This window comes from Rhinolophus hipposideros, assembly GCF_964194185.1.
Source record: "Rhinolophus hipposideros genome assembly, chromosome: 3".
In the NCBI taxonomy this organism is placed as follows: domain Eukaryota; kingdom Metazoa; phylum Chordata; class Mammalia; order Chiroptera; family Rhinolophidae; genus Rhinolophus; species Rhinolophus hipposideros.
Window position 1 is genome coordinate 76913434 of NC_138049.1, and position 24679 is coordinate 76938112.

Here is a 24679-nt window from a genome sequence, read left to right on the forward strand (position 1 = left end):
AATTAAGAGCCCTAGATTCAGATCCCAGATTGACTAGTGATTCTGTGGCCTTAAGCAATAATTTAACCTCTCTAAACCTCAATTTTGCCTTCTGTTAAATAGCAATACTGACACCCACCATGAAGAGTTGTAAGGATCAGAAAGATAACATATCTATAACACTCTCCCCAGTGCCTCGTACATAGTAAGCACTCAATAAATACAAGCTATTGCAATTACAATTTATATATTCAATTTGATTGAAGTAATCCTTAGAACCAGATATTGTCTAATTGTTTTAAGTTTTCATATAATGATATTACAAGCAAATATATCCTGGAATACCTAAATTCATAAAGCAAATATTAGTGGACATAAAGTGAGATTGACAGTCATACAGCAATTGTAGGGGAATTTAACACCCCATTAACATTAGTGGATAGGTTATACAGGAGAAAATCAACATGGAAATAGCAGTTTTAAGTGCCATAATAGTCCAGATGGATTTAACTGACGTATTTAGAGCATTTCACCCCAAAGCAGCAGAATATACATTCTTTTAAGCACACATGGAACATTTTCCAGGATTTACCACATTAGGCCACAAAACAAGTCTCCATAAATTTAAGAATACTGAAATCATACCACACATCTTCTCCAACCACAAAGTATGAAACTAGAAATCAATAAGAAAACTGAAAACAAAACAAAACAAAAAACCTCACAAATACATGGAGGCTAAATAACATGCTACTAAACAATACATAGATTAGCAACAAGTTCAAGGAAGAAATCCAAACATACCTTGAGACAAATGAAAGTGAAAACACAATGACCCCAAATTTATGGCATACAGCAAAAGCAGTTTTAAGAGGGAAATTCATAGAAATACAGGCCTACTCAAGAAACAAGAAAAATCTCAAAAAACAATCTAACTTTACATTTAAAGGAACTAGAAAAGAACAACAAACAAAGCCCAAAGGGAGTAGAAAAAAGGAAATAATAAAGATCAGAGTAGAAGTAAATAAAACAGAATCTATAAAAAATAATATAAAAGATCAATGAAACTAAGAGCTGGCTCTTTAAAAAGATAAAGAAGATTTATAAACCTTTAACCAGAATCATCAAGAAAAAAAGAGAGAGGACCCAAATAAATAAAGTCAGGAATGAAATAAGAGAAGTGACAATTGGTACCACAGAAATACAAAGGATTCTGAAAATATATTACAATTACAGGCCAATAAATTGGACAATCTGGAAGAAATGGGTAAATTTCTAGAAGCATACAATCTTCCAAGGCTAAGTCAACAAGAAAATCTGAATAGACCAATTACTACTAATGAAATTGAAAGAGTTAAAACAAACAAACAAAAAAACTCCCAATGAACAAAAGTCCTGGACTGGATGGCTTTCAGGTGAATTTCACCAAACATTAGAAGAATTAATACCTATCCTTCTAAAACTGTTCCAAAAAAAATTGAAGAAGATGGAAGGCTTCCAAGCTCATTTTACAAGGCCAGCATTACTCTGATTCCAAAACCCAACAAAAACATTACAAAAAAGAAAACTATAGGCCAGTATCCCTAATTAATATAGATGTAAAAATCCTCAACAAAATATTAGCAAACTGAATTCAGCAACACATTAAGTAGATCATATATCATGATCAAGTGGGATTTATTTCTGGGGTACAAAGTTGGTTCAATACTCACAAGCAAATTAATGTGATACACCACATAGACAAAATGAAGAATAAAAGTCATATGATCATATCAATAGATTCAGTAAAAGCATTTGACAAAATCCAGCATTGATTTATGATAAAAACTCTCAGCAAATTGGTAATATACCTAAATATAATAAAGGTCATATATAACAAACCCACAGCTAAAGTCATACCAAATGGGGAAAAGCTAAAATGGTTTTCCTTAAGATCAGGAACAAGACATGGATGTCCACTTTCACCATTTTTATTCAGCACAGCATTGGAAGTCCTAATCATAGCAAGCAGATCAATCAATAAATAAATAAACAAATTTTAATTGATACTATATATGTAAAACCCTAAAGATTCTACCAAAAACCTATTAGAATTGATAAATGAGTTTAGTAAAGTAGTAAGATACAAAATGAATATTCAGAAATCTGAATTGTTATACACCACTAACAAATTAATAGAAAAAAGAAATTAAGAAAACAATCTCATTTACAATTGAGTAAAGAAAAATACCTAGAAATAAATTTAACCAAAGAGGTAAAATACCTATACTCAGAAAATTATAAGATATTGAAGAAAGAAACTAAAGAAGATACAAACAAATGGAAGCATATACCGCTCTTGTGAATAGGAAGAATTAACATTGTGAAAATGTCCACACTACCCAAAGCAATCTCTAGATTCAATATAATCTCTATCAAAATACCAATGACATTTTTTCACAGAACTAGAATAATCCTAAAATTTATGTGGAACCATAAAAGACCCCAAATAGCCATGGCAATCCTGAGAAAGAAGAACAAATTTGGAGGTACCATGTTATCTGATATCAAACTCTACTATAAAGCTATAGTAATCAAAACGACATGGTAGTGGAATAAAAACAGATACATAGATCAATGGAAGAGAATAGAGAGTTCAGAAATAAATCCATACCTACATGGTCAATTAATATATGACAAAGGAGACAAGAATATACTCTGGGAAAGTCTATTCAATAAATGATGTTAAAAACACTGGATAGATGCATGCAAAAATTAAAACAGGACCATCTTCTTACATCACCTTCAAGAATAACCTCAATGGATTAAACACTTAAATGTATGACACTAAACCATAAAACTCCTAGAAGGAAACATAAGCAGTAAACTCTCTGACACTGCTCTTAGTGATATTTTTTTCTGATATATCTCCTCAGGCAAGGGAAACAAAAGAAAAAGTAAATAAGTGGGACTACATCATACTAAAAAGTTTTTGCACAGCAAAGGAAACCATCAACAAAACGCAATGACAAACTACTGACTGGGAGAAGATATTCACCAATGATATATCTGATAAAGGTTTAAAATGCAAAATTTATAAAGAACTCACACAACTTAACACAATCCTATCAAAAAATGGGCAGAGGACCTGAACAGACATTTCTCCAAAGAGGACATACACATGGCCAATAGACATATGAAAAGATGCTCAATGTCAATAATCGTCAGAGAAATGCAAATTAAAACCACAATAAAATATCACCTGACATCTTTCAGAATGGCCATTATTAATAAATCGACAAGCAACAATTGTTGGCTAGCAGATTGCGAAAAGGAAACCCTCATGCATTGTTTGTGGGACTGTAAAATGGTAAAGCCACTATGGAAAAGAGTATGGAGGTTCCTCAAAAATCTAAAAAATAGAACTATCTTATGACTCAGCAATTCCACTTGAGGGTATTTATCCAAAGAAATCCAAAACACTAATTCAAAAAGATATATGCATCCTTATATTGACTGCAGCTATATTTATAATAGCTAAGATATGGAAGCAACCTAAGTATCCTTAATAGACAATTGGATAAAGAAGAGGTGGTACATATATACAATAGAGTATTACTCAGCTATAAAAAAAGAATGAGATCTTACCATTTGCAACAACATGGATAGACCTAGAGGGTATTGTGCTAAGTGAAATAAGTCAGACAGAGAAAGACAAACACCATATGATTTCACTTTTATGTGGAATCTGAAAAAATAAAAAAACAAACAAAACAGAAACAGACTCAAGATACAGAGAACAAACTGATAGTTGCCAGATGGGAGGGATGTTGGGGGACAGGGTGAAAAAGATGAAGGGATTAAGAAGTACGAATTGGCAGTCAAGATTGTCATGGGGATATAAAGTATAGCATAGGAAATATAGTTAATAATACTATAATAACTATATATGGTGCTAGGTGGGTACTGGACTTATTGGGAGGATATCACTCCTGAAATTATATAAATCCCTAACTACTACGTGGTACAACTGAAACTAATATAAAATAATATTTAATGTCAATTGTAACTGAAAAAAAAAGACAAAGTGCGTTACAAACATCTTCCCATTATTTAGAATGCAACATATTATTTGTGAGTGTACTCATTTCTGTTAAGAAACACTGTTAGCACATCTTGCCTTGGACTTTGTCCTAATAAGTGTGAAGACAGCTCACATTGGTGCAGGCACTGCCAATATGGCCCAATAAGCTGCAGACCAGTGCTTGTGTGACTGCATTCTCTAACACAGAACACCTATGGCCAGGCAGTTCAATTATAAGGTACATTCCAGGGACCAGGTAGAAAATTAGCTACATACACACACCAATCCATAGCTACCACAGAGTTAGAACATTATGTTTACAAAGAAGGAATGGCTCTGTCAGCTGTCAGGGTGGGGACACTGAGAGGGGCACTCTTTTAATATAACAGTGGCTTTTTATCATATACTCTGTAGTGATTAAAGTCTGTAATCCAAACCCTCTAGCAAATACATGTTGACAAAACTATGGAGACTCATATTTCTGTCCTTCCCAGAAGCTATCCCCTGAACAAAACAAGTTCTGTGATACAATTTCTCATTTTCTGCAAAGACAAAAAGGGAGCAGGGAAGGCAAGAATAAAGTTAAAAATTGTTTCACATAGGACTTACCTAAAAATGAGTTAACACTATATCATATATATTTATATAATAGTATATGGATGTAGGTGTATTTACACATATGTATACATATACCACTTATAGAGTATGGCCAAAATGATTTTAATATATCTGTCCAATTATGTAGATACATATTTTTAGAGAGACATTTAAAAAGAGCCCAAAATAGCTTGTGAGAAAGAAAACATCAACAATTGTAAACAATTGTTTTCAGAACATAGTTAAGGTAGTATAAAACAATGGAATTTTCCTGAAACTTCTCAGGATTCAGATTTGCTCTTAATATTATACGCTTTATTATATATTAATAATTTTGTATTTGAACTCCTTGTATGGTGCCCTCTAAACATGGAAGAATTAATCCCAAAGACAAAATCTAAGTGGCCAATTTCTTTTAAGAAGTTAATGTCCTAAACTGAGAAAGTCAAATTCAAAACTAAACTGTCTGTCATAAGTAGTTGGTATGTCTATAGATAGTACTTTTAAAGTACTACTACAGATTAGCAATAATTTTGTGACAAAAATTGGATTTGACTGATGTTATTATATTTAAAAATATTAAAACCTATTTACTTAAGAAAAAGCAAGCAAAGCTATCCTAAGTAATGTGATTTAAAAAGCAAAAATAAATGCTCTGTCCTACCTCAAAAATTACATCTCAAGTACCTGGTAAGGTACCTAACTGAAGTTTCCATGCAAGCCACAATGGGAAGACTTTCCTGTGAGAGTCAAGTTACTGTGAATGGCTTTGTTAAAGCTTGCTGGGCAACTTGGAGGAATCAGTCATTACTCAGACATCAGTCTCCTACCTTTTAAAATAAGGAGTCCAACTAGATTTAGACTTCCAAGTTAAGGCATGAAAGGAATTTAAAACAGTTTCACTCTGGAAATACCAAAAAAACAATCATCTCCTAACTTTAGAACAAATTAATGTATCTAGTTAGCTCACAAAAGATACAACACTAAGAGTGGGAAACAGAGCAGTTAAGTTTTGAGAGGAGCAGGGAGAAGGAAAAAGCATATCTTTAAGCATGGATATTGCCTATAATTAGATCCGTAGAGATCCAGCTTACTCTCCATCTCCTCCATAAAACTCTCTTCCTAGTCTCCACAGGCCATTTTCTCAGGACATCTGCAACTCTCCCTATCTAACATGTATGGCCAATTAATGTCCCTCTACCCACTTCCAGATGTAAAATCCTTGAAAATAGGAAATGAATCCTATTTTTTCAATCCCCTATAATACCCAGCAACGAGTCCTACACAAAGAAGGTATTCAACAAAGATGAGCTCTTTAAATAAAGGGTAGGGAGCTAAGAAAACCTCATCAAGCATCTTTTCCAACCACAACAGTATAAACCTAGAAATTAATTACATACACAAAAAAATTAGGAAATTCACAAATACGTGAAGATTAAACAACATGCTGCTGAACAATGAAAAAATCAAACAAAAAGAAATAAAAAAAGAAAAAGAAATAAGAAAATAAAAAGAAATAAAAATCAAAACAAATAAAAAAATACCTTGAGACAAACAGAAATGGAAATATAAATACCAAAATTTGTGGGATGCAGCAAAAACATTTCTAAGGGGGAAGTTCACAGCGATAAATGACTACCTCAAGAAACAAGAAAAGTCTGAAATAAACATTCTAACTTTACACCTCATAAAATTAAAAAAAAAAAGAACAAAGGAATCCCAAAGTTAGTAGAAGGAAGGAAATAGCAAATATTACAACAGAAATAAATAAAATAGAGACTAAAAAGTTAATAGAGAAGATCAATGAACAAAGAGCTTGTTCTTTGAAAACATAAACAAAATTGACAAGTCTTTAGCTGGATTCACTAATGAAAAAAAGAGAGGACTCAAATAAATAAAATCAGAAATGAAAGAGAAGATGCTACAACTGATAACCACAGAAATACAAAGGATCATGAGAGACTACTGTGAACAATCACACAAACAAATTGGGCAACCTAAAAGAAATGGATAAATTCTTAGAAACATACAACCTACCAAAACTGAATAATGATAAAATAAAAAAATCTGAACAGACTGGTTACTAGTGAGGTGACTAAATCTGCAATTGAAAATCTCCCAACAAACAAAAGTATAAGGCCAGATGGCTTCACTGGTGCATTCTACCGAACATTCAAAGAAGAATTAATATCAATCATTCTCAAACTCTTCCAGAAACAGAAGAGAAAGAGAGTCTTCCAAATTCATTTTATGAGGCTAGCATTACCCTGATACCAAAACAACACAAGGATCCCACAAGAAAAAAAAAAAAAAAAAAAAAAAAAAAGAACTACAGGCCAATATCCCTGATGAACATAGATGCAAAAATCCCCAACAAAATATTAATATTAGCAAACCAAATTCAACAATACATTAAAAAGATCATAAACCATGATCAAGTGGGATTTATTCCAGGAATGAAAGGATGGTTCCCCATCTGCAAATCAGTCAACATGATACACCACATTATCAAAATGAAGGATAAAAACCTCATGATCATCTCAATAGATGCCAAAAAAGCATTAGACAAAATTCAACATCCATTTATGATCAAAATTCTCAACAAAGTGGGTATAGAAAGAACATACCTCAACCTAATACAGGTTGTATATGACAAGCTCACAGTTAACATCATACTCAACAGTAAGAAACAAAAAGCTGTTTCCTCTAAGATCAGGAATCAAGCAAGAATGCCCACTCTTACTACTTCTGTTTAACATACCATTGAAAGTCGTAGCAAGAGCAATTAGGCAAGAAAAAGAAATAAAAGGCATCCAAATTAAAAAGGAAGAAGTAAAACTGTCACTATTAGCAGATAACGGGATATTATATATAAAAAGCCCTAAAGACCTCATCAAAAAATTTTGTTGGAACTAATAAGCTAATTCAGTAAAATTGCAGAATATGAAATCAATACATAGAAATATGTTGTGTTTCTATACGTTAACAATAAACTATCAGACAGAGACATAAAGAAAACAACCTCATTTACAACTGTATTAAAAATAATAAAATACCTAGGAATAAGTTTAACCAAGGAGGTGAAAGACATGTATATTGAAAACTATAAGTAATTAGTGAAAGAAAAGAAAGAAGATAAAATGGAAAGATATTTCATGCTCATGGACTGGAACAATCAATATTGTTAAAATGTCCATACTATCCAAAGTAATCTACAGATTCAATGCAATCCCTATCAAAATCCCAGTGCATTTTTTTAAATTTATTGGGGTGACATTTATTAGTAAAATTACATAGATTTCAGGTGTACAATTCTGTATTATATCATCTATAAATCCCATTGTGTGTTCACCACCCAGAATTAGTTCTCCTTCCATCACCATATATTTGATACCCCTTACCCTTATCTCCCACCCCCCCACCCCCCTTTACCCTCTGGTAACCACTAAATCAGTGCATTTTTTAAAATAATAGAACAAATAATTCTAAAATTAGTATGGAACCACAAGAAACCCCAAATAGCCACAGCAATCTTCAAAGAACAAAGCTGGAAGTATCACACTCCTTGATTTCAAACTATTTCACAAAGCTATAGTAATTAAATGGTATGGTATTGGCATAAAACTACATTGATTGATGGAATGTAAAAGAGAGCCCAGACATAAACCCCTGCATATATGGTCAGTTAATTTACAACCAAGGAACCAAGAATATACAATGTGGAATGACAGCTTTTCCAATAAGATGTGTTGGATAAAATGGACAGCCATATGCAAGAGAATAAAATTTGACCATTATCTTACACCATCAACAAAAAGTAACTCAAAATAAAGATTTGAACGTAAGACCTGAAACTAAAACTCCTAGAAGTAAACATAGGCAATAAGTTCCTTGACACAGGTCTTGAAGATAATTTTTTGAATGTGATACCAAAAGCAAAAGCAGCAAAAGCAAAAATAACTAAGTGTGATTGCATCATACTAAAAAGCCTCTGTACAGCAAAGGGAACCATCAACAAACTGAAAAGGCAACCTCATGAATGGGAGAAAAATATTTGTAAATCATGTATCTGATAAGGGGCTAATATCTGAAATATGTAAAAAAAAAGAAACTCATGCAATTCAATAGCAAAACAAAAAACAATCTGATTTAAAAATGGTCAGGAGATCTGAATAGACAAAGAAGACCTACGGATGGCCAACAGATACATAAAAAGATTTTCAACGTCATTAATAATTAGATAAATGAAAATTATAACCACAGTGATATATCACCTCATACCTGTTAGAAAGCCTATTATCAAAAAGACAGGCAATACAAGTGTTCATGAGGATGTGGAGAAAAGGGAACACTTATGCTCTGTTGGTAGGATTGTAAATTGATGCTGCAACTATGGAAAATAGTATGGAGGTTCCTCATAAAATTAAAAATAGAACTACATATGATCCAGCACCTCTACTTCTGAATATTTATCCAAAGAAAATGAAAACACTACCTCCAAAGGATATGTGTACCCCCATGTTCATTGCAGCATTATTTAAAATAGCCAAGATAGGGAAACAATGTAACTGTCTATTGATGGATGAATGGATAAAGAACCTGTGGTATATAAAATATTCCATTGTGTCTGTATATAATATGGAATACTATTCAGCAATAAAACAATAAAATCTTGCCATTTGTGAAAACATGGATAAGCTAGCGGGCATTATGTTAAGCAAAATAAGTCATACAAAAAAAAAAAAAGGCAAAGACTGTATGATCTCTCTTTCATGTGGAATCTAAAAACTAGCCCACAGGTACAGAGAACAGATTGATGGTTGCCAGAGGTGGGGTGTGGGAGAGGTGAGAGAAATGGATGAAAGGGGTATACATTTATTAATTTAAGGAAGAATTTTCAGTGGGTACATATCAGCAGAAAAGAAAAGCAAGAGTTCAAGTATGGAAAGAAGAAAATGCTAAAGAAGGCTAAAGCACAACTAAAAACTAAACTTTATTGCTTTTCATTTTTCTAACAGTTTACAGGTACATACAAAGATTTGGGTTTCCAGAGCTTCTCAAATTTTAGACCAGACTTCTAATACCATGTTTCCCCGAAAATAAGACTTAGTTGGACCATCAGCTCTAATGCGTCTTTTGGAACAAAAATTAATATAAGACCCGGTATGATATGATATGATGTGATGTGATATGATATGATACTAATTCCCAGTCTTACAGTAAAATAAGACTGGGTCTTATATTAATTTTTTGCTCCAAAAGCTGATGATCCGGCTAGGTCTTATTTTTGGGGAAACACTCAAAAGTGTTTGTAACTCAAAAGCATACTTGAATGCTGATGTCTTCCTTATTGCATTTAAACATAGCCCTTGATAGCCTTTAACAGAAATGTGTATTTGTATGAGACAGAAAAATCAGATGGGCACATTTGTAAGTCACTTTCAAACAAATCCACTCATATTCTGACAGAGTTGGGTGGTGTCTTACCGGTTCTCCTTTATCTCCTTTCTGACCTGGTGAGCCCGCCGCTCCCGGTAATCCTGCTTCTCCCTGAGCAAAAATGAATTTGTGTGGTATCAAACATTCAGTCACATCGAGCTAAAGACAAATAGTTTATAAATATGATTTTGACAATAGTTACCATAAAGCTTTGCTACCCTCTGAGCCGACACTGGGCCCTCTGCTGGCATGCCCTCCTTCCCTTTTCCTGAGGACCCCTGCTCTCCCTCACTGTCTCTGCCATGAGGACTTCAATGGATTGGGACATGTGCTGCTCCAGGTACCGGTGATCCTGCACCTGTACCTGCCTTTACAGTGGAGCTTACTATACAGAATTAGCCACTAGAGGACATGTAGGTTTTCTCTCAACGTTCACCTCACGCCTATCCCCATTGCTCCAGCCAGGAGTGAAGTGGCAGCAGGCTGTGTTAAGTCTAAGGGTAAGTATTAAATCACAGTGCTCAGGAACATCCTGTTCCAGGTACCGGGGCAGGTTTTCCTTTCCTCATTCTTTTCCTCGGGTATGGGCATAGAGGGAAGCCACCATGAGATCGCTCAGCCTCCTTTTAGCACAGGCCTCATGACTGCCATTAACATTCACAAAAGAAGTTCATGTAGGTCCATGGGCCCAGTCTTCCTGACTAGGGGACCACACTGGTGGGAGTGAAATAAATTCTTTGAGTAATAACAGACCCTCTGCCTATTTCCCATATAATTTATGGCAGATGGAGATAGCCGGTTTGGATATTTGGGGATACTGATTAAATAGTCTCCACACAACAAAGAGAAACCATGTAGAGTGTCTTTGTATATGTTTTGAAGAGCAAAGACTGTGTTTCATTCAATTTTGAATTCCCAGAATTGAAGCCTATTCTTGGCACATGTTAAGTGCTCAATACTTGTCTGTTATACGGGTAGTTCCTTCCTTCATCTTATTACTCATGCTAACTCACAGCCCAAGAAAAAGTTCAGATGGGCTAGGAACTATCCAGATAAAAATCCAGAAAATGCTATCCCCAATCCTCTTCTCTTAATCCACCCCAGTGACTGGGTGGTTTAGGCATTTGATTCAAGTAGTACTTAAGGTATGACACGTTTTGTGCACCGGGCCATGTGCAAGGGGCATGGCTCACCAGGTGGAGTGGCTTTGCAGTGGGCATAGATGAAAACGAGCATACCTTGTTTGGAATGCACTGGCACTGGTCTGTAAGTTCCTGCTTTGCTGGCAGATAGGCAGACATTTTACTGGCATGGGCGGGGAGCGATAATGGTGTGGTCCTTCCAAAGCCTTCCTGCTCTGGGCACTAAAATCCAAAATGAGGCGTTAGGAAATAGAGTAAACTCCAAACATTCTGACATTCCAAACACTGGCTCCCACCAAACTAGGGATTGCTGGGGTTACCTGTAAGAACTACCTTCTAATTAACCAAAAGCTTACACAAGTATGTGAAAGTTTATAATGCCCTTGCTCTTTCACTAAGCCTCCTATGTGTTTTATTACACTGACAACACACTAGAAATGTATTAAAATATTGAGTTTGGTGAGACATTCTAAAGCTATTACAGGTGACTTTATGACAAGCACAGCAATAACACACATTTGAAATAATTGCATTGTTACAATAAAACTATTTCTATAATAAACATCTGTATGTATTTGGGGACCAAATTTAAAATAATGTGATTTGAACTCTAAAACATCACTTACTTCAACAACATGATTACAAAGTCATATAAAAGTACAAAATAAATTCTTTTTACATTGTAAGATGCTATATATTTAAAGTATATCTTATTCAAGTCCATTGTCCTTTAAAGTTATTAAAAGTCTCCACCGTGAGAGAAAAGTGGCAAATTTTATACTTATCCAGTGGGTTCAGAATATGTGGGACAACGTGAAGAGAAATTTGTTTACAAAGCAAGGAACTTTATTTTCTTTCAAAAATTCAATTCAGATGGAGAGTCTGAAGAGGATATAAATTCATCCTTTCCTCTCATATCATTTACCAGGCTCCTTCCTCACCATGATTTGTAACTCTGAATTTGCGATTTCATGAATTTGCAATTTCATAAACTCTGAATTTGCAAGCTAGGAAAAAAGGTTCACACATTACTTTGTATACTATAAATTATATATGCATGGGAAAATATTGTCAGGATATAAAACTAAAAGATTGTCAATGGTTATTTACTGTAGTGAGATCATGGTTTCATCTCTGAAGTTGGTTGTATTTTTCAAGTTTTCTCTCACAAATATATGTAACTTTAAAAAAAAAAAATATATATATATATATATATATATATATATATATTTTGAAAAATGGATAGTACTCTAATTCTTGTGAGAACAACAATAAATATTATAAGAAAAATAGCACCCAGAAATACTGTGACTAATTTCCTGTCTCCTCAGTTATTCCATCACACTGACTCTTTCCAGATTTAATGATTAACTATTTCGTTATCTTAATAAGTTTCCACATCTACAAGTCTAAAAGTCACATCAGAATGAAACAAGGTTATCACCAAAACAGTCCATTTATCTCATATGATTTGAAATAATGTTCCATCCAGTTCCTAACTCCATGGCTTCCCAAGATAACCAAGACCCAGTTAGAGTTCACAATTTTGCTCTGGATAACTGACTCACTGTATTAAACTGAGGATTTAAGTGATTTTAAAAATATATCTGAGGCTTCACTATAAAATTGTCCCCACTCTCTAAAAAGTGCCTAGAGGGGACATAAAATATATAAGTAAGGATTCCTACCCTTGTAAAAACCTCTGGTTTTGATTTGACACATTTAATTAATTGGCCTTCAAAATTTTATCACATTTCTCATTTATTTTCAGCAAATGTTTCTGATTTTCTCCTTCTGTTTATATTTGTTCTTCATTCTATGTCTCTAGTTATGAAACTTGACTGCTTCAGAAACAGAAATAGAAACAAAGAAGTATGTTTATAGATTACCTTGAATAAATTTCACCTTTGAAATGTGCTACAAGATATTAATAACAAAAACATATCTGATTTGAAATTCCAAGAGAATATTAGATTTTCAAAGAAGTACATTAAAATTTTCTGAATTCAACACATTACAAAAACCCAGTTGATATCAGAATTATAGCAGATGTACTTAAATCATTTTTATGTAATTATCTATCTTACAAATTATACATTCCCATTTATAAACTGTAGCATATTTCCATTTTCTGTTCATCATTAACAGACTGGTGAGGTCCCTCCAAATAATTATCAGCAGGAAAATGAGTAGTCTTTTGTTATTTTTCCCCATAGGTAGAGATGAATTCCTACTTTATATTCTATTCTTTAAAACTAACTCCTAAATAATATTTTTATAACATGATTAATTTTTTTCATAATTTGTGAGAGTATAGCACTGCTTTTAATGATCAAACTACTCTATCAAATGTATCACCTTTAATTCCTTAAACAGTTTTCTCATAATTCTAGTTGAAAATGTTCATAATGTGATGGAACAGAGTAGTACCTATTGGTCAAGAATATAATATTTGGATGTATAGAAACATCATTATGTTACATTTCAATCACAGAAAATCATTATTTTAAGAGCTCTTACATCAGAAAATCATAGTTATTTTTAAAAACTTTTACAGAAATTACATCTTCAAGATTTAAATGTGTGGCTCTAGGAAATCTAGGTATTTCAAGTCTGTAGGTTGGCATTCTAAATTACCTTTTTAGATATTTATAAAAAGACACTTGGCTGGCTTTCATTTTACTTGGAATAAAAGCCATACACTGGGTTGGAGACATACTTTATGAAATCAAGTTACGTAAGCAAAATATAAAAATTTGAAAGACTTAGCTCTGTTTTGGTCACCTTATTATCTCCTACTCATAGTGAGTGATAGAAGCTAAAAATATTTTTGAATTACTAAACTATGGATAAAATTTCCATATAATTTTTTTATGGTAAGTGTAGACTTTCTGGGAAATTTGAGATATAAAGAAAAACATTTTCACCTTTTACTTTTCATGTGTTCTTTCTGTAAGCCTTTTTAGAATTTGTCCCTTTCAAACATCTTTTTGTCCCATCTATCTCCTTTAGTAGTTGATAAGTCAACAAGTCATGAAACAATGTTTTGACCACCTTCTACAAACAAAGCACTAGGAATTTTTTTTAAAAAGAGCATAAAAGTATAATTCCCTCAATGAGTGTAAAATGTAGTTGAATAAATTAAGAACAAATACAACTATATCTAATGATATAAGATGGCACACATGACCATCACAATGAAAGATAAAGTACTGAATTCAGAATTTTTTTGGAATGGAAGATGGGTACAAGAAAATAATAGTTGTATAATAAGGTTGTGGATATTAAGAATGAGAGGCTAAGAAGCTAGACACATATTTTATTGACAACCCTGAATGACCTAAAGCTTAGAGAAAGAGATGAATAGATAGCAGGGAATGTCTTATTCATGTCTGTTGGCCTTGTTCTTTAACACCATGTCTACAAGATCATTGTTTTTGAATAATAAATGTTTAGTAAAAGAAAGTAAAAAAAAATATACAAAGCAGTGATTCAGAGACTTATTCTGGTTATATTTGAAAGCAAAAGGTCCAGAGACAGGGAAGGTAGTTGACACAACAATGCAACAATCTAGGAATGAGGCAAAGGTAGACCATGGCAGTAACAGGAAAAAAGGAAGATGCAGATGAAAAATCTATCACAAAGGAAAACTGTCCAGGATTGGAGACCGGCTAGAAGAGGGATATGAGTGAGAATAAGGTATGATCACAAATTTAAAACCCCTGTAACTGGAAAATGATGATGTTATTTTTGGAACATAGTTTGGGGGGAAAGGCATAAATTCCCCTTTATTTTTGTTGCGCCCAAAGTGAAGACATCATTCCCAAAGAACAGGACAAAACACGGGGATTAACATTTTGAAAAGAAACTATGGGGGAGCTCTAAGAGGGGTCTCTTACTTGGAACAAATTACTTACCTGGCTTCAACAGAAAATATTCGGTGCTTCCCTACATTTGAACTCTACAGACTAGGCAACTGACATTCTACATTCTTCATGTTCCAAGAAAATTAACTTACCTTAGTATCTGATATTTCACAACAAGTTTCTTGAACTATGAAGTTTGAGTTACAATAGATTTTAAGTTGGTGAAGTTCAATCTATTAAAAAATTAGTAATAAGATATATCATTAGTTTGTTTGAAAATCACATTTAGACACTTAAGAACTATGGTAATTTAGCTGGTAAGAAAAAGAATCTAATAAAAATTAATTACTGGTAGACATTTTTAATATTTTTATTAATTTATGATCATGATTTTATGGACCTTTTGAGAACTAGACATATAGTCAGTTGTTGAGATGAATCTACATATAAAGAAAATCAGGTAATAAAAGCAACTGCAAACTTTGGTTAGTTGTTTCAAAAAATAAAAAATAACAGAAGTATTTAATTAAAGAGAGGTATTGCTATGCACTACAATAAAGTATATGACCACAAAATGAAGACTATTTCATAATAAAAATTTGTGGAAAAAAATAGAGTCAAAGGTATGAGCACATGATGGAAAAGACTTTCTCTGTAGTTTCAGACCTATGCATTTGAGGCAGGGAAACAGATGCTCACTTCCCACTAAGGAAAAAAAAAAGTATTTAGTTTTTATCTATTTTTCATATATTCTACTACCTATGGATTTTATATTTTATTGGCATAGTCTTAAGGAGGACTCACAACCTTTTTACAAAACTAATTGATTCCTTTTATTTGCTCAGCAGATTCACATTTTTTTGGCATTTGGACATGAAATTAAAAATATTTCAAGGAAAATACAATCATGCCTTTAAATGAAAGATCAAACAACCACATAAGAGCACGTAAATAATACAGACTAGTAATAAAATTTCAATGATAGTGCTTAAATAGGCTATTTTAAATTAGTTTGTGGTTGAAAAATTAACTTAACTTAAAATTAAAGTTAATTTAAGTTAATAAATTAACTTAAAATTAATCAGATGATGATTTTACATATAAAATAGGTCAGGAACAACCTTCCCCTCACCTACTCCTCCTCCCTGCCTTTCTCTCTCTGCCTCTCTTCACTTCTTTGTCTCCCAAAATAACAGCTAGATTATGAATTACTTTGAGGTCAATAAGTACTTTCTATGAAAAGGCCCAACGGTAATATAATAATTAATCCTATGATAATAGAAAGCAGTTAGTTCTAAATCCCTACCCCAACACCAGATAAGCAAAAAATGAAAAGCTATAACTATTAGTCTACACTGAGATGAACAAAATCAATTCAGCTCACAGGAAGCATTAAGAACTCCAGACATCTTATGAATACATGTGCAACCTAAGATTTGCAGCTAATGCAAAATTCTGAGATAAAATGAAAAATGACTGCTTTTCTATAACTTTTTGCAAGGTTATTGAAGTTAATTTTTATTTATAAAGTTTAAATACACTGTCTTACATAGTATAATGAAATACCAGGCAGTAACATACTCATTACGTAGAATGAAGAATGGGGACACCAATTAATTAATATTCTTTTTAACTAAAACTTATCATCACTGTTATCAAAATAGCCAATAAACATTGAGATTCTATTATGTACTATCCACTGTGCTAAGCCCTTCATATGAATTAATTTGCTTAACTGAAGATAGATGATCAATTTTTGACAGATTAGAACCTAATCAACTACCCATGACATTGAAACTACCATCATCCTAGTTTAATCATCTTTTGTTATTCATTACTTAACTTAGAATCCTTCCTTGACACAGTGCTTTAGAATGGGACTGTTTAGGTCTGAGTCTTTTACTAACCCTTGTCACACATTTTGCTTGTTAAAAATAATACTTTATGTAAGATTTGTCACCTATCTTTCACAAAAGCACACGGCTAGTATATATAAAATAAAACCCAATCATTACATTTTTTTCAATAACATAAATTCTGTACAAATAAAACATTTTCACATTATGGCAAACCATACGGAATCATAGAGCTTGTAAGGAGATAATGAAAAATTAGGTCACTTAAAGTTTTAGTAGGACCAAGAATCTTTAAAATATAAAATACTATGTATTTTGTTTGTTTAACTTAAACAATGACTATCTCCTTAAAAAGTTGCATCATTGTGCATACCTTTAATTTTATCCTCAAATGAGTTGATTCCATATTAAACTACATAAGTATTATAACACTATGATTTTCACATTATGTCATTTTATAAGGACACACCTATATTCTTTAGCCTCAGTTTCTGGGATTGATTTTTTCCTTGGGTGAGAAGTTAATGAGACACAGGACACACACTCAACCTTCAGAGGGTGAGCCTTGAGCCTAAACCCAGTTCTTGCAATAATTTGTTCCCGTCTCATAGCTGTCTCTCCCCCAAATGTTATAAATTTATCTCAGTGTACTCTGTGGTTCTTCCAGTTCCCCTGGACCCACAGCCCACTTGGCTCTCACTAGTCATATAAGGATCAGATTCTAGTTCCAAACTCCAGTACTTGCAGCAGGTACGACTGCCACTCCCTAACACTGTTGCTAGAATTCCTGAAGCTGACGTCCCATCTACCTGTATTCTATCTACTGCTGGAAGTCTCTATTGTTCTAGCTGCTGGTCTCCACTTCCTTCCTTGCCTTTGGAGAGATCTTTCTGATAGGTCTGTCTAGTATTGTTGTTACAATTAATACCGTTATTATTGGTAGGCACCATTTTCTGACATATAATTTAATCTTTCCATTAGGCTCCCAGATCTTTGAGAGCTGGAATAGAAGGTTTCTTTTTCTCTTTTTCCCACTCTCTTATGCCACTGTTGATTAAATGCCATGTCTGGCCCTGGATAAATAAATGAATTTATGAGAATTAACCATGTGCTAGGCACATAGTCTATACAATTATAATGAGAAACTCTATCAATACTATTTTGTAATTGAGGATACAGAGACTCAGGTAAATTAGCAACTAACAAGATAAATTAGTAGATCATAACAGTTAAGTAGATGAGTTAAGATTTACAACCACATCTGTCTGACTCCCTCAAGCTAGCTCACTCTCCATTATGCCGTGTCTTCTCCCCAGGATTGGCTTGTGCTGTGTCCTGTTTTCCTGATTATCACTGAGGCCTAGTTATGGCATTCTCTCACTGATTTGTTCACTATCTCTAAGAGAAGACAATTTAAAAATAATAATTTATTGAAAAAAATATATGTCTGTGTGTATATATAAAATGAGCTCGCCAAGTATGTATTTACACAGAGTTGTCCTGTTGAAATAAAATTAAACAGTTAAGTGCTTTCAATTAACAGCAATATCAATTTCTATTGGTGACCTGCATTCAGATTATTTTTATAGGTTTTCCCATTATTCTATCCACAAGAAAATGTTCAGTCATCAAACTTAGAAAACTTCTTCTTTTGGGAAATCAATAATAAATCTTTATCATCTGAGCATCAGATGTAATTTTTAAAGGATCTTTTCATCTGAAAGGGTTTTACTATCCAATTGTTTTCATCCGAATGGCCTACTGATACTATTAGTGGCCATGTTTTAGTCCATTAGAACCTTGAAAAATCACTGTAAGCTTATGAAAAAATAGTCTACAACACAAAGCAGTTGCTATAATGGGGATGAATAAATAACCTATTGTTCTTGAATGAAAATGCCAGATAATCTGGAACTATTTAAAATTCAACTTTTTCCAGCTCTTTCTATTCAAAACATAATGAGTTTAGACCAAGCTTACTTTTGGTAGTATATTTTCACTTTTACTAAAATCCAATTTTAATAACCTTATGTTTTTAAGGCATGACCTAGTTCTTTTAAATTCACAGGATGGAAAAAATGGGTGAAAACAGATAGTAGATAATATATGTGAAAATAGAATTGGAAATACATAGCTATCCTTCACACGTCTGATGAGAAATTAAACAGTGTTGAGAAGCCAACGTATTCTATAGTAATTAAAGGAAGAAGTTTTAAATAACATATGTTGTTTTAATTTAGAAATTTGACTAGTTTTATTCACAACCAACATCACAACTCACATCTACAGGCTTGCCATCTGAAGCTCGTGCAGCAATAACAGTCCTTCCTTGAAAGTCCGCCGCCTCCTTTTCATCAGTATGCCTGTTTGCAATTAAATTACAATCCATATAGAGTGAAATGCCCCGAGATTGTACACTGATTCCAAGTTTATGCCACTGACGATCAAACAAAGAACGGAGTTCTCGATTTTTAAAAACGTAGTTCAACACATCTCCCTCAGCAGCTCGGAACATAAATTCCACCACTTTCTTTCCGCCATCAACCACTATCGAAACCTGCAAAAACGCAAATTATCTTTAAATATTTTAAAATCAATGTTTGAAATTATTAAAGCATACACATAAAAACTCAAGACTCATGTTAGCATAACTGAGGCATGTATTAAAATGTTTTCGATGACACCTGTGTCCTCCAGATTTGTTAACACTAAAGAACAACAAATATCCAGCTACAAAATGGTTTAAAACCATATGGTATTCTGGTGCATATAATGTGCTCCTTTCTTGAGAAAACATTTAAGAATATATATATATGTCTGTATGAGTAATTTAAAAGTTAAATGCTACTAATTTGTAAAAGAATACAAATATGACCACTTCTCTTAGCATGGAAACCAATATCAAGTTCTTGAAGATTTGCATGGGGCAGAGAAAATACATTTTCATAGAGGAGATACTCTCAGTTTGGTTTGTCTTTGCATCACAAAATTGTGACTATATTAACAGATTAAAACACCAATGAGGGGTGGCCGGTTAGTTCAGTTGGTTGGAGCACGGTGCTAATAACACCAAGGTTGCCAGTTTTATCCCCACATGGGCCACTGTGAGCTGCACCCTCCTTAAAAAAAACAAAACAAAACAAAAACAAAAACAAAACACATTCCAATGGATATATATAAAAGTAAACTCAAATATATGGTGCCAATAAGTAATACTGAGGTTCATCTCCCCTCACCGGAGTACCTGTAACCCCTCCTTATGCCCAAATACCATCTTTTTGACAAGTATTTCTAGATTCCTGTTCCTCCATACCTGATTTTGGGGAGCTGTCCTTTCTATGCTCCCCTAGTGCCTACCAACTCAGAGCTTACCTCTACCACTGCACTTGTCACACTGTGATTATGCTCTAGTATACTGTTTTCCTAGATGACGTCCCCTTGTGAGGGTGATAGTATATTTTTTAAGATTGAACAATCTAGCTTATTTTTCTTTTTTCATTCTGTTTTCATTCTTTTCTTCGCTTCCTTCCCCTCTTACCTGATTTAATAACTGTGTTTTCCTGAGGCTATAAGTATACCTCATTAATCTGGTTAATTGGCAAAACACTAACTTGAAAGAAATTGAGTCAGCCCTCAGCCATCCAGCCACTGGCAACCAGGCTGCAATTCTAGACTGCCATTTTCCATCAGATGGCATATGAATCATCCTTATGAGCAAGTTCCAGATAACCATGGAAGAACAAACTGGACCCTAGGAAATGTCCCAGATGAGTCATATAACAAACTCCCCCTTTCTTTTGTTCTGCTTCTTTTTGTGTACCTATAAAACTCCTTGACTGTTCTAGGAAGGGGGAAGGTAGTCTTTGAAACAATGTCCACCATCTTCCCAGAAAGCCAGCATTTTGAATAAACCTACCTTTTTCTCCACCAACCCTTGTCTCTCCATCATTGGTTTATGAGCAGCCTGAAGCCAAATCTGAGTTTGGTAACACTCTTATACCTTATGCTCCTGAGAATAGGAATTATGCTTTTTAAATCTCTAATCTTTGTCACTAACTAGAAGTAAAAGAAAAGCTAACATTGTCTCACCCTCCAGAATCTCATATTATAGATATCATCAAGATGATCCTAGCTATGAGAATTCTTGAATTTTCCTATTGATGATTCCTCTAAAAGATAGAATATTTGGATACTAGATCTACTCCCAAATTTGTGCACATAGTTCCAAGATTCACCTGGCTTAAGTACAATTAAGGCTCCTTACCTGAGGCATATTCTGCTGGTTTAAAACCTGCCATAGAAACCACCGTTCCTTTTTGGTGCTTCTCCGTACACGAAAAATGGCTGCTATGGCATACTCTTCAGGAATGCCTTTGGGAAATATCTTACTGTGGGAGGAAAACAAAGAACTATTGTGGGAAAACTGAAGATGGCAAGAAAAGAAAATGTAGGTATAAAGTTCTATGTAACACAATATCTCAATATATTTTTCTCAGTGAATTTATATTCTTCATTATGTATTTTTATAGTAATCTTCTTAGTGGGTATGTGGAAGCAGCATACCTACATTACCTATGTAGTTTTTATTTTTGTTCTTTCCCTTTTTTCAATTCTCTGGTATGGTGTATGTGAAAGCAACACGTATGGGATATGTGAAAGCAAGCAAGTTATACAGTGCTATGTAGTGATATGGCCTTACTCAACAAGACATTCCAACAGAGGAGAATCTCAGAATTCTCTGCAATTGGGCAAATAGTAGACGTTAATGAAGGAAATAAATGGTACTTTTCAGTTTTGTCAGTATAGAAAAGTACAAAGCATAACAAAGGACATTGCTAACAGTTAAATGTACATTTTCCAAAGAAGAAACCTTATCATATTAAGCTTTTGCTAATGAGTTCCTAATACTGAATTCCTAGTATCAATTTAAGACTGATACTAAATAAAACAAATAAGTTTTGGCTTATGTTTTATTCCTATAGAAAATGACCAAATTCTTTCTAGGTAGGAGAGAGAAGTCAAAAGACAGTCCAACTGTCCTCCTGCCTCAATCTTGTTTCAAAATACTTGTCTCACTGGACCGATGAAGAAACTCAGGGAAAAAAATTCACAATGAACATATACCATATTTAGACTCTCATTGGAAAACAAGGAGAAATACTTTCCTCCAAGATGACTTTTAAATTTATCTGCATTGTATGTAAAAACTGCAAGGCGAATTTTACTTTAGTTTTAAAAAATCTTGAAGAATAATAGGCAAGAATTCTCTTAACAGACTAACATAGCCAGAAGTTGTTTATATGAATGAAAACACCATGCATTGAGATAACAACCACTAACTTCAAATATTACACTGAAGTCTACTCAAACTGACAACCAAACTGTCATGGAGAATTCTTAAATTTTAGTTTTACTCTTTGTGTTAGAGACAAAGTCACATGTTGGTAGGGAAATCAGGAAAAAATATAAAAAGCTATGTTGGCCTAAAGTTCTTATTTACTTATTCAGTTACACACACACACACACACACACACACACACACACAGGTATATATTATGTGTGTGTGTGTACGCTATAGTTTTATCTTCTTCTTTGAAGACATATCAAAAAGGGGCAACTACCTTTACTGCATGTACATTATTATATGCCCTCTTAAGTGAGCAAGTAATTAGTAAAATATTTGTTTTCCATCCCCTCAAAATAAAACTTCTAAAATTGTGTTTTCTCTGGAAAGTCACTAAATTTTGTAACAACTATTACTGTGCTGATTTAAGTAATGTTGTTCATTAAAGAATAAACAAAACAACCAGGCTTTGATGCCTGCCATTTCTCTGTAGAACTATCTATAAACGTAAAAAATAGACACAGGAAGAGGTGAGAGGTGACACCAAAACATAAACTTCCAAGTGGAAATTTTGAACTAGTAAGTTGCATCAAAATGACTTTTAAAAAGGAAACCTCAATCCACATAGCAGGTCCCCCAACCACCAGAACATGCAAAAACTTGTGTCTTCACTTTACTTCCAATTTCCTTCCTCTTTCATCCCACTCTTCACCTTGATGCTTTTAGGATCATATCTTTATCTCAAATATTCTAAAATTTGATGTACTATTTCCTGTTTCTTTTTTTCTTCCATTCATTCTATTGAGCACATATTTCAATATGGGCTGTGCATACTGAAAAAAAATTTTTGAGTTTTTTTATCATTATTATTTTCTCCATATCATTTTCCTTTATCCCCTCCTTCAGGAGTTCCTCTTTTAGACAATTGTTTAACTCCTACATTAACAATCTAGTTTTTTTGCTTGTTTGTTTGTTTTTTACATTTTCTCATATTTTTCCATCTCCTTATTTATTCTACTTTCTGGGATATCTCCTTGATTCATTTTCCAATCCTTCTATTCAACATCAATTTTTGTTAACTTTTTATTTCCAAAATTTTCTTTTGTTCTCTTCTTCAAAATATCTCAATTCAGCATTTTAAATCTCTGATATTATCAATTAGGTGGGCTTTTAAATGGTATTTTCTGCATCCTTGAATGTCTCCATTTCACCTAGGTTAATTTTTCCTGTTTGGTAGTTTGGCCTCTCTCTTCCATGTTGAAAGCTATGTTCTATTTTCTGGTGATTCATTGTAGTCCATCTATATTTAGAATAAAGCACTAAAACTTTGATTGCAAACTTTATGTATGCTGACACAGTTTGCCAATGAACCAGCTTTACTGTATAGCATGATCAATTGGCAGATTTCATTTGAGCCTCTCAAATGTTAATGTAGGGAGATAATATCTCTATGGACATTTCTCCAAATAAGAGTCATTCTATTTCTAACTTTAGAACATAATAGAATCTTTCTATTTACCTCTTTCCTACAGGTAAAGAGTATTCACCTGTCTGAAGGCATTCTGGAAAAAGGGTGGGTATATGGAGGTCCCATAGTTCTGTATAAATTTTAATTTGTCCATTTGTTTTTGGTGCCATACCTCTTTCTTGACTCACTATCCTGCTTACGCCCAAGATAGAGGTTCTCTGGCTCAGTTTTTCTCAATAATAAACCTCTCACCTCTTGTCTGGTATGATGAAAAAAGAGAAGGTAACATGGGAACATCATTTTCACTACACACACACACACACACACACACACACACACACACACACACACCCCCCTCACCAGCTTCTGCAGAGGCTGGTTCCTTATAGAGGTAAGTCTGTCAGGTGTTTGACGAGGGAAACTGGCCAGAAAGCGAGCATTCTCTCTGTCTGTCTGTCTGTCTGTCTGTCTGTCTCTCTCTGTCTCTCTCTGTCTCTATCTCTCTCTCTCTCTCTCTCTCTCTCTCTCTCTCTCTCTCTCCCTCTCTCTCTTTCTCTCTCTGTCTCTCTCTGTCTCTCTCTCTCTGTCACTCTCTGTCTCTCTGTCTCTCTCTCTCTGTCATGTGAGAACACAAAGAGGTGGCCATCCGTAAGCTGGAAAGAGGGCCCTTACCAGAACCCAATCATGCCACACCCAGATATCAAACTTCTAGCCCCCCGAACTCTGAGAAATAAACTTTGGTTGTTCAATCTACCCAGTCTATAGTACCTTGTTATGGAAGGCCAAGCTGACTTAAGACAATTAGTATAGCCAATCAAGATCTCTTCCAATTTCTGCTTTCACAATATATCTTTCCCCCTTTACTTCTAACGAATCGTTTTTACTTTCGCTTGGAATCTAACATGTAAGTCTTTTGGGCAACACA

General features: G+C 33.8%; 1 protein-coding gene across 2 annotated transcripts in view; it reads right to left on the reverse strand.

Annotated features, from left to right (window-relative positions):
- Positions 1-24679, reverse strand: part of COL19A1 (collagen type XIX alpha 1 chain) — a 313696-nt gene that overhangs the window by 240656 nt on the left and 48361 nt on the right. For both annotated transcript variants that reach the window (XM_081044396.1, XM_081044397.1), the window contains exons 5-9: positions 21207-21330; positions 19224-19499; positions 15239-15319; positions 11317-11442; positions 10127-10189 (exon numbers count right to left, since the gene is read on the reverse strand). In XM_081044396.1, the coding sequence (XP_080900522.1) occupies positions 10127-10189; positions 11317-11442; positions 15239-15319; positions 19224-19499; positions 21207-21330 (670 nt within the window). The remainder of the gene's footprint in view (positions 1-10126; positions 10190-11316; positions 11443-15238; positions 15320-19223; positions 19500-21206; positions 21331-24679) is intronic.